This window comes from Cyprinodon tularosa, unplaced genomic scaffold (genome assembly GCF_016077235.1).
Source record: "Cyprinodon tularosa strain WSP-4 unplaced genomic scaffold, ASM1607723v1 ctg44, whole genome shotgun sequence".
NCBI classification, from domain to species: Eukaryota; Metazoa; Chordata; class Actinopteri; order Cyprinodontiformes; family Cyprinodontidae; genus Cyprinodon; species Cyprinodon tularosa.
The window spans coordinates 2,040,470-2,058,027 of NW_024039163.1; the positions used below are offsets into that span (position 1 = coordinate 2,040,470).

General features: G+C 39.0%; 1 protein-coding gene across 4 annotated transcripts in view; it reads right to left on the reverse strand.

Moving 5' to 3' along the window:
* The window catches only part of ppfibp1b (PPFIA binding protein 1b), a 30,048-nt gene extending 14,665 nt beyond the window's left edge, over positions 1-15,383 (reverse strand). For 2 of the 4 annotated variants that reach the window (XM_038299993.1, XM_038299992.1), the window contains exons 1-9: positions 15,224-15,383; positions 9,169-9,250; positions 8,502-8,707; positions 5,813-5,902; positions 3,723-3,836; positions 3,493-3,621; positions 1,958-2,050; positions 503-620; positions 349-393 (exon numbers count right to left, since the gene is read on the reverse strand). In XM_038299993.1, coding sequence (XP_038155921.1) covers positions 349-393; positions 503-620; positions 1,958-2,050; positions 3,493-3,621; positions 3,723-3,836; positions 5,813-5,902; positions 8,502-8,707; positions 9,169-9,232 — 859 coding nt within the window. In that variant the 5' untranslated portion in view covers positions 9,233-9,250; positions 15,224-15,383. The remainder of the gene's footprint in view (positions 1-348; positions 394-502; positions 621-1,957; positions 2,051-3,492; positions 3,622-3,722; positions 3,837-5,812; positions 5,903-8,501; positions 8,708-9,168; positions 9,251-15,223) is intronic. The other 2 variants (XM_038299995.1, XM_038299994.1) reach the window with 1 other exon arrangement.
* Between the last annotated feature and the right edge of the window lie 2,175 nt (positions 15,384-17,558).

The window sequence follows — 17,558 nt, forward strand, 5'->3', positions numbered from 1 at the left end:
GGTCTAAAAAGGTTTGGAATGAATGCGTGGATTGATAAACAGAGAACATGAGTGAGAGGGATGAATATGCAGCCTTAATGGTTATGACAGCACTGAACTCCTTGTTCCTGCTGAAAACACGGCAAACCTTGTTTATTGTTTAGAATGAACATAAAAAGAGTGACAGATGGGATGAAAAGGTCCATACTTCAGTTTATTTACAATATGGTGCTGCTACTTGCACTTCAATTAGTTTCAATGGACAAGCAGAGTTCAGATGGCTCATGCTCGTTCATGCAACAGGGACTGGGGCGGGTGCAACACTGAAGTGTGCTGATTAACAATAAAAAAAGGATAAAACTCCCTTACGCTTTTCTTTCAGCCTCTTTCTAAGCGTTTCATCTGGATGAGAAACTACACAGGATAAAAACAATTACACAGGAACTGTGCATGAGATATCAGAGAGAATAAACTTGAAGCATGCTTAAAGTTCAGCGGGGCTTTAGTTGGTTGCATTTCCCACCTCTTTCTAGGCCATTGGAGCCGCTTGTGGTATTAGCTTTAAATCTGATGTCATCCAGTAGCCTCCTCTTTTCACCATCTTTGCCCTCCAGCTGCCTCCTCATGGAGGCCAACTCCTCCTGTGCAGAAAAAGGACTCCAGTGAGAGTATGTCCCCCGCACCATTAGAGCTACCCCCCTCCCCCAGCCCGGCTCAACAATACCAACAAACCACAACACAAAGGTTCACAGAAGCCGACGTGGCACAAAGGCACGCAAACCACACCTGCTCAGAGGCAAATGTGTGTCAGGTAGGTCTTTTATGATATTTTCTGCATACCACCTACGGTAGGTGGTATGCAGAAAACATCATAAAAAACAAAAACAGAAAATATAATAAAATATAGGTTTGGCTTAAGCTGGTGGCCATATATTAACACTATATATTTATATATATAGAATGAACAGAAATAAAGTGTAGAATTAAAACTCAACAGTTAATACCATATCAGAAGACAGGAAACTAGAGGGAAGTGTATAAAAAGAAAAAACACTACAAAGACCCAGCATTAAAGCATACCTGTGGTTTGTAGGAAAAAAAATGTTTGCTGACACTACTGCCTGGTACACTAAAGGAAGTGGTGTTTAAAAGTGCAATTAACTTGCTAGGTTATTTTTAATGCACTGTTATAAAATAAATAGAGCATGCAGCACAAAAGAATAACATCACCCCCCCCTTCAAAAAAATGAAAACTGACGTTGGACTTTAGGATATTTATTTTTAAAGTTGAAACATAAAAAAGGTAAAGGGCCAAAGGGAGAGGTCAGAAACCACAATCATACAGCAAGCACCAAGTTCACCCTGAGAAAAGCAAAACTTCGTAGGCTGAACTTTGTGCTTGCTTCTGTTTCTCGTAGAGCATTTGGGCCATTTTTCATTTTACATTCTAGAAAGCTTAGCCATAAAGGACTAGGAACGGAAAGACGAGTGAAGCAAAGGAAAAAGAAAAAAGGAGCATAGAAATGACAGCAGAGACTAAATGTAAGAGAATATCTGGGTCTGAATCTTTGATATCCAAGTATTAAGTACATTTAAATATGCATCGTCCAATCAGCATAATCAATAATAAAACATAATAACATAAACATATATAACATTAGGATCACAATAATCACAGCTGGAATCCCAGAAGTTACAGGATTCCCACAAAATGACAAAGAACAGACTAAATGCCTCATGATAAAATGCTGCCAGCACCATGCTCCATTCAAGAGGCTTTTGGAATCCGTCAAATACTGAAGAAATGCAGTTTTAGAAAGTGACATACAGTAGTAAGGCTGTGAAGTACAATTATTTCATGGATTACTAAAAACAAGCATTTGAATTTAATCAGCTATTAATATCTGGAGGAAAACTCATTTAGTTTTTTATACTCAAAATAAGTTGATCACAAAAGCAGTGTCCAAAAATGACTCACCTTTGTCGACTTAAGTTTCTTTTCGCACTGTAGCTTTTCACTCTCCATTTCCGTCAGTCTGTACCGCAGTTCATTAAGCTCAAGAATTAAATCCTGCAGAGGGGAAACATTAATATACTCTTAAGTGTGCTTATTTTTTTACATCCCTGCTGTGCACCTGCCCATTCACACGCAGAAAGTACGTAAAAACAAAACAATAGCATCTGATAGAGTAATAGCTATAGGGTGTGGAATTTTAGATCAGTGCTTATTAGCTATATTTTTACAACAGCAAAAACAAAGCAATAGTGTAAAAAAAAAAAAAAAAAAAAAAAAGGTTTTATAATTTTATTATTAGCTTCATTCTTCAAGAAAATGTTATCATGAAAGCACTGATGAAGTATTGATGTAAAAAGTATAGCATTAAATTCAGATTATAACCTCTGAAAACCTTTGAGCTGCACTGGATGTTTTTGAGGATATTCCTTGGAGAGTGAAATCTCCAAAGCAGCAGCAGCAGAGATAAACAGTGAGGAAGCTTTGATTTATGAGCGGTGAGGCGGAAAACTGACAAAGATAACTCTGCTAAGAGAACAACAGAACATGTTTGAAAGCTACCCAAGTCCTCTGCAAACTTAATCTGCAAACTCAATCCATCTTTACATCTTTTTTTTTTTCATAAAGCATTTCACCAAAAAGGCAGAAAAAAAAAATAAAAATAAAAAAAATTTTTGTCTGCAAGTGTAAAACCAATGAATGTTTAAAGGTATAGAGAACGATCTTTTATTTCTGGGTGAATCCTCAAAATAAGTAGTCCTAATTGTCAATAATCCTGGTCATATGTTTACGTAAAGCCATTCTTCGTGCTTGTATCTTTTCCTGCACAGGCGCACTTCAGCCACATATGTGTGGTGAGCTACGGTTTCAGACAGTAAAGCTCACCTTTCTCACGGCGGTTCTTTGAAAACGGCAGAGGGTCGTAAGAGAAAAAGTGTCTACGAAGTGCATGAGAAGGGAAAAAAAGGCCTCAGAAGAGGCAGATATTTCCCAAAATGCTTTGCGAGTAGAGCTATCCTTGCAAAGCTTTATGGGATTTGCTGTCACAGTGGCCCACTGTCGCCATAGCTGTCGCTACCCAACAGTGGCGCATAATAACAAAGATGGCACAGGCACCGCGTGGTGGAGGAGAAGTTATTTTACCAAGGGGGAGCAAAAAGTAGTGATCATCTGTCTGAACGGTCAGTTAACTAAGTTCGCTATAAAAACTAGTATATAGTCCCCACTCTATATAATGAATGAGGGATTTAGGGGTTAAGAAGGACATTCGGGCACAGTAAGCTTGTATGAGCGTGCACGAGGAGAAATGGGCTCGTGCATGCGCTCTCACACTTTTAATAGGCGTTCCCTCTCGGGAGCGGGTACAGGGTTGTGCATGTGCATTTTTTTTTTTTAGTGGAGTGGGTGGGTCTTTAAAAAAAACCTTTAAGATGTGTCTGTCTGTGTGCCTTACACAGACCTAAAATGTCAACTACAGCTTCAGAAATGAACTCACACACCTCACTGTCTCTAAATCTGTCAAAGTTCAGCCTCTCCTTCTCCATAGTGTTGAGTTTCAGCTTCAGGTTGGACACTTCAGACATAAGTTCCAATTTCTGCGTCTCCAGTGAAGTTCTGCACAGGAGCTCCTGCGAAGATACATGAAGGAAAAATGAAAACATGCCGTTCGCTTCATATCCGTCTGCTCAGCTTAGGTTGAACCTTGGTTTTATTGCAAGTAGACGTGCACCTGCTGCAGCATCTCCTCTGTGGCGTTAAGTTTATCTCTGTGCTCCTCCAAACAAATGTCCAGGTCCCGGATCTTCTCTCCCTGCGCCTCCACCTGGTCAGTCAGCACACTAACCTGCATGAAACAAAGTGATGCACAATAAGTGAGACTGAAATTTGTTACAACCCTCTTCACAATGTGAGCATTTGCAGAATTGCTACTGATTAAATATTTGGTGTTTTATTAAATGTAAAGTGTAGCACAGTCAGCACCTTATTTAATAACTGGTCAGTTGGAAGACCTCTCACTCCCTGTGATCTTTCACTGGACACAGGTATTTTTTTGTAAGAAATCCTAAAGCAGTGGGACCTTATTGTTCTAATATCATACAGACCTTATCTGTTGTCTTGCTGGTGATGAATTAAAGTATTCTCCAGACTCTGGGGCTTTAAATATAAATTAAACCTAAAAATAAATCTTTAAATCTGAAGGAAATATAGAATTTACTTTCATCTAGAAGTAGGACGTGGGACCATTAAGCAGCATTCCATTTTCATTTCATCTTAGCCTGGTTGAGGCGCTTGTCACGTATCTGAATCAGGAGTGGCGTGGCTTAAGGAATGAACCATTTTGTCTAGTTTTCATCTGAGTGTTGTGGCCCTTGATGCAGCCTCAGCCCACTAGGGGTGGAAAGGTTCACAAAATCCACGGTTCGGTTCGATTCACGGTTCCGTGGTCACGGTTTTCGGTTCGGTTCGATTCGGTATATGTTGATAGTTACACTGAAATCCCATAAAAATATATGAAATTAATGAAAAAATCCCACAAAAAATAATGGATTGTAATTATTTTAAATAATCTGCGGAAACCCTGGATCATTTCCGTATGTTTTGCTGCTTTGAATTTAATCATCCCGCGCATGCTCTCTACCATCTCCAAGGGACTCAGAGGGGAGCGGACGGGAGCCACAGTGGAGGCTGTAGGCTTTGCTTTGAGCAACCGGTCTGGAGCGCAGCGGGACGGAGCGGGGGTTGCTGACGGAGAATGAGTGATTTCGGGGTTAGCATGACATGTCGGTCATGTTGCTGTTAGCATAAACAAAACGTGTTGCACAATGCTTGCACACTGTTGCACTTTTATCCACAACTTTGTTTCCGCCGTCATCGTAGGTAATTCTAAATGCAAAGCAGTCCCATACAGCAGACCTATAAAGTGCTGCTGGCACGTCTTCCAACTCCTGTTCTTTCCCACTCACCATTCCGACACAATTCTCCACAACAACTGATTTTTTTTCTGCTACACCCGGCTAAGCTGCTTCGCTTCTTCTTCTTCTTGTTTACTACTGGTGGTTGGCTTTGGTCGCAGTACCGCCACCTTCTGCTCTGGAGTGTAAACGCTTTGCCTATGAGAAAAAGGAGCAGCGCATGAACCGAAACGAAACACACGCGAATCGAACCGAGACAGTTGAACCGAACGGTTTTCATAAATCGTCCCATCCCTACAGCCCACTCCTTGTTCACATCCCCCAAATTCTTGTTTTTTTTCTTAATCCTCTTGAGGCTGCGGTTCTCCCTGTTGCTGGTGCATCCTTTCCTACCACACGTCTTTCTTCCACTTCATTTTCTGTTAATATGCTTAGGCACTAAACTCCTAACCACTTCTTCTGTGATGACCTCTTGTGAACTAGCGTTGTTTGAAAAGGTATTGATCACCGAGCAGTTGACCTCATGATCCTGTATTCCACTGACCATCAATGAGAGACAGTTTAAAGGATCCGAGAACCTTTGCTAGTGTTTTGACTTAATTAGCTAGGGCAGGACATCTTGTGTTTCTGCAAATTATTTTCTGAGACACTGATATTTGGGTTTCATCATCTGTATGCGGTAATAAGCAAAATGACAAGAAACATTCAGAAACAAAGTTTGCTTTTTTAGCTTCAGCTGGAAACAATCATCAATCCTGCTCAGCTCTGTAAATCATAAACCTATGTGAAGTAAAGCTCATAAATACAAAAATCAGAATTTACAAACACAAGATCTTATACATAGATATACAGTTTGAGTCTTGGCGGTATATAATAGAATACTGTCCATGTGTTGTTGACAGGGTACCTGAAGCACCAGGGACTCCTTATCGCCTTCTAACCTTGACAGTCTTTCCTGGTAGTGATCACCTCCACCTCCAGAGATGTGTCCATTGGACTGGAAGATGAGAAAAAAAACAAAAACACTGATATGATAAAAAAACAAAAAACAAATGCAAACTATGAGATCCATCAAAAGTACTAATCTTTGGAGGCTTAACCTTCCTAAAAATGCTCGCTGCAGACCTTTTCTGCCAATTAAATTGGGGCTGGCATTATGGCCTCACCCTGCACAAACAAAACCTTACAAGGCTTAAAAAAGGGTAGAACTGCAAAAAATCCTCTGTATAGTCAGAGTATTACAGGATAACACACACTCCACGTGGCAATCAGCCCATCACTTTCACAAACACTGCTCCAGTTCCCAAGAAGTCAGCAGGTTTCTTCCTGCACTCTGACTGTGACATTAACACTACCAGCAATAAACCACTTTCCCAAGGAACTCAGCAGAGCATGTTTGCTCCAAGTAAACAAATCACTTGCAAACAAATGAAGGCAGAAGGTTTGGCTTAAGCTGGTGGCTATGCATTAAATGTTCTTGGTTTATAAAGGCTAGTATTTTATAACACACATATTAAATACTCATACACATGCAAGTCAACTACTCTCTCCATGTGCATTTTGAATGTTTTATGCACTAGCATGACTACATGCTTTTTCTCTGCGCCTGTAACTTCTCTCCTCCTCACATGTGGACCCGTTTGTGTGTCCTCGTGTTAACTTTCATCACTTTGAAATCCCCCCTCTTGAGAAGGTACAACTTCCTTCTGAGTTGTGGCTAGTAATGTTAGCAAACCATGTTCAGGCTGATTGCTGTTCTCTTAGAGAGTTATAAATTGGCTAAGTGCCATGATTGTAGTGGTGAATGTTTGTCAAACCAAACACCCAATAAAGTTCCAATAAGCCACTATAGGCACTGGGGTCATGTTTTCTTGAAGCAGGCAAAAGAAGTTGATGTCCAAACTTGTAGATGTTCAGTTGATTTATTTCCTTTTTTTTTTTTTGCAACATTACAGAGTTCAAACATTCCCTTGTTCTGTCACCTCTCTTGCACTGGTAAAACCCATAGGCCCCTAACCCAAATGCCTGCTGGTCCTTACCAGGCTCCTACAATTATAGAAAGTGGACCGCCCACATTTCTTCCTGTTTTACATAAAATAAATAAAGAAAAAATGATAAAACAACAAAAAATAAATACACAAAATTCAAAAATTAACCTATACATAAATTCTATAAATAATACAAAAAAAAATAAGTTTAGGAATTAACACAATTCAAATGGATAAAGAAATAAAGAATAAATAGCTCCAACAGTGATCATTGAATGTCTTAGTTTAACAGTCATGAATGTGTTTTGATAGCTCTAGCAATATGTTCTAAGATGATTAATGTTTAATTTGGAACCTCATATGAGCTAAGTTAGTGTTAGCTTCACTGTTTATATGAGCAAAATGAGGCTTGAATGAACTTTTGGTTATAGTTATACTTATAACAGGGCACTATCAATACCCAATCTACACCATCAGCTCATTTGCACATGTGCAACCAGGTATTCAGCAAGTTCACCATAAATACTGTAATTAAGGTATTGAAAATTCTTTTTTATATCATAAAATCGTCAAAGAAGGCACTAAATATGATAAAAGAAACTTTTCTGCAAGAATTGGATGCGTTTAAGATTCCCTCTCAGATGTCTTCAGAGGAAATACTCAGAGCAGTCTGGCAAAAATATGATTACACTGCGTTTACAGTATTTACATTTTAGTTTTGTCTTTTCTTATATCATCCATTATATATTGTATAAATACAACAAAAGTGAAATATAAAACTCAAAAATAACATTCAAAGCTGAAAAATTAGCTGCCAGAAGTAGGGTAGGATCCCATTTCACAGACAAGTGATAGAATAGAAAGCATGTAAATGCATTTATTCTCTCAGAAAATACATTTTTAACATTATCAAAATTTCTTATTATAATTAGGGAGAGAAAAATTTTTTTCTGTACTTTTTTCTAAAGTACAATTAAAGGCGACCCGGATGTATTACTGGTTGCCATGTGCAGATCAGCTGATGGTACCAAAGAGCTCCCAGTACGAATCGGGTAGCCACAGCCACAGCCAGGAAAAAAAGTGTCTGTAAGTGGGATTTCCTGTAGAGTAGCCCATCACAGGCAATGCACACTTTTTCACATTAGTTCCAGCCTAAAAGTGGCAATAGTTCGTAAGCACACAGAAACAGGTCCACACTGGAGTAGGACAGAATCTACAGGCGCATAAAAGGCAAGGCATTTGTGCAAAGGAACATGCACTCATACGTGTGACATACTGGGGTCTGGTGATGTTTTCAAATGAAAACTGCTTGTATGAGTATTTTGTGCGCTTATGGCCAAATTCGGACTTTATGAGCATTGATCAGGTTGAAACTAGAAGAAAAAATAGCAAACCTGTACTCAAAGTAGACCAACAGTATAATAATAACACAAGTTCTGTTAAGTTTAATTAAATTTTTTACTAAAATGCAACAGAAAAAAAGGTGTTTTTTTTAAATGCCGTTTGCCAAAACAAATTTTTTTTTGGACACCATTAATAAGATAAGTAGCAGTTTAGAGATCTGAACTGAGGCAGCCTCTGGGTGTTTGTCTATCATGAGTCTCTCACCAGGTTACCATGAAGCCACTCAACCAGACTTTCAGCTGTGGAGTCAGGGATCTGGCAGCGGAGACTTTCCCTTTCCTCTGTGTCCATTAACTCCAGCACGCTGCGCAGGTCCTCCAGTAGGTGAAGGGCCCGCAGGTTGCCCATAAAAGGAGAGGTAGGTGACTGACAATCAAACAGCCCATTGGAGTAGTCTAAGGCCTTGGAGCCTGAGGCAAAGAAGCACAGAAAGTGCTAAACTGAATTATACAGGCAGGGTAAACATTAAAACATTGTTCTGGCTCATATTCATATACTTTAAAGCAAACCGATTAGAGGCTCACTGTGGTACATAAAAAGACTCTGATTTCAATAAACTTTTATAGTGTATTGTAAACATAGATGTATTTTAAAGATAATGGCTTAAAACCAGACAGCTAAAGTAAGCAGAGTGGAAAAGCTGAACACAACATCACAATCATGGAGCTTACGACATCATATGATATCTGTGAAAAGGTCAGCGGTGAAACACACAGTAAAAATCACAGCAGACTAAGTACTGTCAGTTGACCAAGCAGAATCTTTTAACAGGCTGTTTTTGCTTTCAAAAACTGCTGAAAAAGCATGACTTTGTTAAGTGATGGTCTCTCAGATAACTTGGAGGAGGTTTAAAGTTCCCAGAGAATCTCACCTGCTATTATGCCGTCCATCTGTTCTAAGGCAGCAGCCAACATGTCGCTGGCGTCGGACATCATCTTCAGTCACCAATCAACCTTTAAGAAAATAATCATCATCAGTGTTTTGTTTTGTTTTTTTAGGTGGATGCTAACTATGTTGACATCTGTCTAATCAATCCCTGATATGTGGTTTGGATTTTTCTGGGCTGATTTTTTTAAAGCAGGTTTTACTTTTTTCTCCAGTACTTACATGGTTAAATTTAAATGACACAATGATAAATGTCTTCATCTAAACAAGAAACACAAATCTAAAAAAACAACATTAACAATGGATTACAAATGGAGGGTTAGGCATTGCATGCCCTTCGTGTGATCTCAAGGCGAGGATGCACTAATGAATCAACCAATGCTGATACAAGCAAAAAGAAAAAATACAAACATTGAACAGCTGATGTAACGTCTACCTCTAGTGTGAAAAGCATTCAAAATCTAAAGGAAAACTTTTACAGTGCTTTGAAAGGTCATTCATACTCCCAATGTTTAAGTCTGTGGTTTTTTAAAGTGGAGGCTGCCAGGGAGCATTAGTAAGTCCTAAGAAAAATTGAGGGAAAATGAAAAGCATAAAAAAATAAAGAGATGTGGGGGAAAAAAAGAGGGCATCTAATCATTCTTTTTTCAGTATCATAAACTGTAATCTAGTCTTTTTTTTTATATAATTTTAATCATTCTAATAAATTAAATAAAACTTAATAGTATATCGCATTCAGATATAAAAACCCAAGGGAATTAAAAAGTGAAATTGAAGACTCTTTCCTTGTTTATGTAAGAAACAAAGTTAGACAGAAAAACCACAATGGCTGACAGGAAAGCCGTTTCAACAACTTACTTGTATGAAATTTTTTAACATTGAAAGGTACAAAAGGGATGTGAATGCTTTGCAACGTTTACTGATAAAGCAATGCAAAGCAATAGAGTCGGCTTCTAAGCCTTTATTTAAAAGCAGCTTCTTGAAAATCCAAGCTGGTTTGAGGTCAGTCCTTGGAGTCCTAGACAGACTGTGTGCATCAAGCGAGAGCGGCTACAGCTAAATAGGAAAAGAATCAACAAAAACTTTCTAAGAGAAAACAATCTAATCAAACCTAAGAAAACCATTCTGGTCATTTAGGTCTTTCAAGGAGTTAGACCACTACAGAGAAGCTAGGCTATTTTAATCAGTTCCACCAAAAGCTGAATCACAACCATCCAAAAAAATTGTTTTATTTTTATTTTGGGTTGTTTCACAAGAAAGGGTGAAATTCTTAACTTGAACTAATAAAATGTCAGAGAAAACAGTAATGAATAATGCATTTTCAAGCATCAATCAGGCCATTTCCCTAAAACATTGGTATACAGCGTGTCCTCCCAGTGGGACACTGGACACTTTGTTCGCAGCAGTGTGAAGTTACATTTTACTGTCTCTGCCTTGGACGTCTGCCCTGAGGAACACAGCCGGCCCTTTATCTGTGGACGTTCAATCACACCACTCTCCTGTATTTTCATGCACACATAAGGAGCCCTCTTCCTTTAATCGCCTGCTTCAAATCCTGGGAGTGCCCCACCATTTTCAAACTTTATGGAAACCACCCACATACCAGGCACTGTTATTTTAGCATTTCTGCAGGCAAACTTTCCATTATGTGTAAAACAGGAATGCAATGAAACATGAGATTGATCACAACAAGCAGCAGCGGGAGAGGAGCCAACACACCATAGTGTAACACTGAGGCTATCAGAAATACATAAAAAAAAGCTACTTTGGGGCTGCCTACAGTAGAGGTTTGCCCTGATGAAGACATTTAAAACCGAAAAGCAGAAAATTCAATCAATGGAAGACTGGATACAAAAGATGGAACTATGATAGCATTGTTATGAGATTAGCACTTTCTTAATCAGTCATGATGCAATTAAGCCACCGTGAAACCACAAAAAAAACTCAAGCAAACCACATCTAGAAAATATGTTTGGGGAAACGGTCAACCAATGACATCACAGATACCAGCTTAGACTCATGCCATTGTTAAATATTTTAAAAAGATTTAAGAGCTAATAAATAAATCACTGTCACTCACTGCGTTGTGATTAAACCAGCAGCTGAGCCAACAGAGGTGACTCTGAAATGGAATGGGGACCCTTAGGGCATCTCTCTGTAAATACCTGAATCAGACCGTTTTTTTTTTTTCCTTCTTTGTCTTTCTCAGAGGAAGCACAAACTTGGGTGAAGGGAACACGTGGCTATCAGCAAACCAACTTCAAACACAGCAGACCAGGTCCAGACAAGCTGCTTTGGAACCTGCTGTCCATGTGTCAGACAGCGATGAACTCATGCGGCTGAAAACTTGTCTGAACATTTCCACACTCACATCCTCAAGGATCCATGCAGGACTAAACACAGAGAGTGTCATTTCAAGGAGAGACATAGTGTTCAACCCGTATTGCACTCGGATGAGGCGGATTTGCATGTGCTGTCCCTCAAAAGCAAACCTTAGGTCAGCCATGAAAGACACCTGGATTTACGTTTGTTCCTACTAACCAAGTCGATAAAACAGGCCAGTCATCACATCTGAACAACAGATTTGGATCTTATCTAAAGGAAATCAAGGAGGGGCAGATTCATACATACAGTTTGCCCTTAAACTTTGAACTGTATTTTGTCTTTGCGCTTCTGCTATCAAAAAGAAGAAATTTTAAAATCCCGGCACCTTTCATGAAAACAGTGTTTCCCTGTCCGCCTTTCTGCTAGCATGACTGATACTACTATTAGACACTACTGCTATTATTCACCAGTGCAGGGTATTTTGAAAGGAAGGTATGCAGGCTTATAATGCACAGGACACCTACAACACCACCTGCCTTTATGATCACTTTTTTAAACCTAAAAGCTTCTTAAAGCTAAAAACAGTCTAGTAACTCTCTGCAACTTTAGCGCTACTCCCTTAGGGTAAAGAATACTATTATAGCCCATCCTCTCAGGACAATCTGAGTTCTCAAGAATTCCTGGCATTAAAACAACAACAACTTACATTCCCTTATAAACCAGGGATCTGTGCAGGAAACAGAATGGAAGTCTTGGGGTTTTATGTCTTTAAAAAGATAAAGACTGATGCTTACACCCAAAATGCAGCTAACTTTAACACGCTGTTCCGTGGTTAGCGGTGAAAAGAGCTGGAAAGAGAGGAATTTACAAACCAGGAATAAATCATACAGACTTTCTATTTTTACTTATGGTAATGTAATGCTTTCCAAGGACATGGCAGAGAGGATACAAACCTCTCCACATACTGACGCCATATTTTGACTCATATTCACCTTCATACAAAATTCCAGGGGAAAAAATTAAAACCGTAGCTAGGACAGCTCATCCTGTTTTAATCCAAACGGTGAAACAGTCAGTAGATTCAACGCAGCAGCGCTTTAGAAAACACACCCATATGGAGCTAAATAACGTGGAGCCACGAATGGCTCCACGTTTGAAGAATGTTAGAAGCACAGTGAGGCTGTGTGTCTGTGTGTAAACAGGTTTGAGGCCTGTAAAGCGCAGCTCAAGAATAACCTCCAGCTATTTTCAAACTCTGCGTTCAGGCAGAACACATCCTCACTTATTTTATGGCACCAAATAAAATGAAGTTTGGAAAAAGGTGATTAAAAAAGGCAACGTTAGGGAAAATCTTCATATCAGAAAGAGTGATCCAATGTAAGCACAGGATGCAGATGAAATGTTTCAAATAATTAAGGCTTGATGAGATAAAATCTGGAAGAATTTCCTGCGTGTGTTTGCAAAAGCTCATATAGGACTCATTTATGTTGGACAGCGGGACACATTTTTTAGCCATTACTCACAGTTTCTTGCTTAACTTAATTAACCGCGCATTCTGACGTTATTCTAAATTGTGCAAATGTGGCAAAAACTATGGACCTTCCAATAAGAAGGTTACTGCCAAGAAGCCCATAGCTGCATGAATGCTGCAACTGTTAGTTGCTATTATTACCTATCAATGACAGCCAGGGCTTAATGAACATGATTCACTCAGACAAAACCATGTTTCATGGGTAGAACGTGTTTATGGAACCAAATGTCTCAAAGGTTTATGTATGAAAGGAGTGGCAGCATTGGACTGTATGAGTGTTTTACCGTAGGATGGACCGGTGCTCTTCATGGTCCATTTACAAAGTCTTAATTTGAGAAGTGCATTGGATTAGAAATGATCTTTAATTAAACTGGGTTTAGAATAGAGTAGAAAATCCATTTATTGTCCCACAATGGGGAAATTCTGGTGTTTACAGCAGCAAAAAGATTATAGAAAGAACGGTAACACAAATTTGGACCTTAGATAAGTATATTAGGATAACATAATAGTGAAGAGTTAAAAAGTAAACAAATCAAATACCGTACTGTAAAGTGATTTAACAATATAAATAATGTGCACCTGGAGAATAAATAATTAATATACAGTGATGGTTTTAGAGTCTTACAGCTGCTGGGAGGAAGGATCTGTGATAACGCTCCCTGGTGCATTTAGGGTGCAGCAGTCTGTCACTGAAGGAGCTCTCCAGTTCTGCAACTGCTTCATGCATGGGGTGAAGCTGTTTCTGTTTTTAAACAGAAAAGGAATGATTTAAAGTCCTAGCTTCAATAGTTTCTAAAACCGGTTCTGTCGTTTAACCTGTATTATGTGGAAGTTATTATAATGATCACAGACTGAATCATGTCTTGTTGCAGTATTTTCCAAGGGTGTCCCGATACAACTTTTTAATTTACCATACCATGCTGATGTTGACCTGATACGATTAAAGCATGAATCCTACTGACCTTTATTACTTATTTACTACTGTCACGTGTTAGACAGGGCTTGATCGAGTTATATTACTAAAACAGGGAACAAAAGTCAACAACAAAACATATGCAAACAACTAACTAATGTGAAATAAACTAATTTTTTAGGCTATTATTGATTGATTTCAGATATCAATATTGGATTGGGACATCCCAAAATCCATTTTATTAATTTTACAGAAGCACGGCTATCGTTTAGGTGAGTGGCAGCCTAGTGGTTAGGACGATGCTTTTGAAATCTAGAGGTTCTGAGTTCGAACCCCACTCCCACAGACTGCCTGAGCAAAGACCCTTAACTCCACACTGCTCCCTGGGCGCCCCACAATGGCAGCCCCCTGCTCCCCAAGGACATGGGTTAAATGCAGAGGGTTCATTTTGTTGCTCTGTACTTGTGACAGTGTAATGACAATGAAACAAAATGTTCACATCCAGACCCTTTAAAGCATTTTGGTCTCCCTGGATGATTAAGATTTAAATTTCCCTGAAAATCATACAAAAAAAAGGTTGTAAGGTTGAATTAAGAACAATTAAAAAACGGATTAAGTTTCACAGGTTTGAAAAAATAAACATACTATGGCAACATAAAAAGTGTGAAACATTAAAATGCCCTCAGGCCAAATTAAAAGTAGTAAAAACGTCATAACATAAAAAATAAAAAGATCAATTTTCTTTGAGCCACTTAGCCGTTTACAAAAATTAGGTATAAAAACTACACATTAATATTGTTTAAAAAAATGCAATCATAATATGAGTTAGTCTTTTCAATTACCTTGCTACAACTAATTAACTAATATGATTCTTACGAAGACGTACTGTTGAGCTGTCTGAAAATGTTGAGAGTTTAGCTTTTTCAATGTTATTTGTCTAGCTGTAAAACTTTGTAGAAAAACATGCTAACATCTAGATAATAAAACTTTATCACTTGTTACCAACTTTTTCTCACTCAAAAACAATGAGGAATAGTACAGCTTGTCAAATATAACTTGCGGAGGAATAATTACACCCCGTGGTGCCCTAAAGTAGTTTGATAACCGCTAAAAACTCCAAAAAAAACCTACAGAAAACAGCCATTAAATGTTAAAGCACGAACAACCAGAGCAAGCGTTCGAGCGCGCGAGCAACAGCCGTTGAACTAAGTTTTCCATAAAAGAATAAACAGATCAATAAATCACAGCAAAAACTAAAACCACGCCTCTTACCACTTTGCTCGAAGGAATTAACTTTGTCGTGTTTTGTTGGATAATTCCTGATGATAAAGTTAAAACTCCAGGATTTCTGAACTTCTCCGTGCCCACCAGCGGAAACCCCAGCTCCACCGCATCGCTACGCCATGATGTCGATGTGACACCGCTGCTGCTCAGGGGGAAAGTTGATGACGTCGCCGCTGGAAAATCCCGCCCCGCTCCAGCCGGGATTGGTCCGGGAGCAGGGATTCTAGGGATGCGCTCCATTTCTTATCCGGCGTGACATCGACGGGCCTGGAAAGGAGATTTGAAACGAGGCTCATCCAGAGCACGGTGGGCGCTCACTTTGGTAAAGTTACTGATAGATGAATCAGTTTCTTCTGTGTTTTTAGAACATTATTCTCTGAAACAATAGATGCTTTTGGGGACTCTGCTGTGTGTCTCTCCCCCCCAAGAAAAAATAAATGTTCAGTGTAACCAACTCTTCTGTTGATTAAACGCTGATTATCTCAATGTAAATGTCATTATTCCTCATATACAGTCAGTGGATGCAGGCAAATACTATTTCCTTTATGTCGTCTCTAACTGCACATTAATAACAAAAATACAGGATTTTACTATACATTAAAATAGGAAAACTCTTCTAAATGTGTATCATTTTTACTCGACTCATCTCCCGGCTGAATTTTAAGGATTATACCCTTTATTGGAAGCCTGGAGGGTTCATTGAAAGCAATAGGAGTAAAATTAGTGACGCGTCAAAACTAACATACTTTGATTCGTTCGTATTGCACAGGGGGGGAAGTAATCACTGTAGTAAATTGTTTAGTACAATCACTTTAATTAAAATACTTATGCATGCAATTTTCTATTTTCTGTTGAACATTAAAGGTAGCATTTTCTTCTGTCTGAGAACTGCATATCAAAGGATACATTACCTCGGGCGACCTCTAGTGGACAGTATGTGTTAGTGACTTTAAACAAAGATACAATTTTTTGTTTCTGAAGAAAGAAAAAAAAAAAGGCAAACCATAAACTGGCCTGAATTCAGTATCAGGACTTCTGAAGATATTAAGCCTAGTTGTGTTAAAATGTTACATGACAGGAAGACTGTAAGGACACTATACCCACTGTCCAAAATGATAGTGCCAATATGCTGTGGGGATGCTTTCCTTTATGTAGAAAACAAAAGAACAACTCTAATCATAACATATGGGGAGTGGGATGGAGTTGAATACAGAACAATTCTGGAACAGAATCTGCCAAAGAGTCGGTACTGGGAAATAGGCGTATCTGTTACCAGGACAACAACACAAACCCTCAGCCATGGCTGACCCTTTAAAGCCTGGACCATGAAATTACTTTTAGGAAATTCTAAAAACAGAACTTTCGTATGAGGCTAATTAAATTAAATTCAGTTTATATTTATGATGCCATTTCACATGTCATCTGAAGGTACTTTACAGAGAAAATACAGTGAGATTGGTTATCGCTTGTATCCAGTCATTGACTTGCAAGATATGCTCTTCCTGGATGGGTCTGTGGTGATGAACTTCACTTGTATTTTGTTGTTGACTCTTCAGCAACTCCTCACACAGAGCCTGTATGTAGTGTGAGTGGAGAGGAAAAACTCCCTTTTAACAGGAAGAAACCTCCAGCAGAACCAGGCTCAATGTGAGCGGACTTCTGCAGACGCCGAACTGGGGTTCAAGGAGAAAGAAGCAGAATCATAAACGGTAACTGTCAACCAGCTCCAGTGGTGGTCCAGTCCTGTTAAGACATAGCCAGGCAGACAAACTACAAGCCAGTTCTGCTAGCCAGACCAAAAGAAACAGGAATACAGTGGAAATAGGTACAGCTCCAATTTTTATGACAGAGATGCCTATGGCAGCCAGATAGGTATCACAGCAGAACAGACCAGAGGAAGCCACTATGATGAGGAAAAAGAGGAGAGAACATAAAGTTATAAGTGGAACTACACAAATACTGCAGAATTAATTACCTTGTCATTCAGGTCAGGTGTGTGGAGGCAGGGAAACACCTAAAACATCTGAGCACAAACTCTGATCTATAATATCATCTACAATTGCAGGTCCCAGGGTTTCTCTCTCACCATCACCGAGCACCAGGGAGGGTGCGACCTGGACGGCTTGCCTGTCCATTTCAAGGCAACGCAGAGTTCCTTTACATATAAACTTGTTCTATTCTTTGTGAGCGAATCAGAGTACCCAGAGATGGGTACTCAAAATAATTTTATTTTCTTTATGTTGACCTTTTTCTTCATAAAGAGGGACAAGGTCAACAAAAAAAAAGAAAAAAAAAAAGAAAAACAACCATTAAAGCAATTATG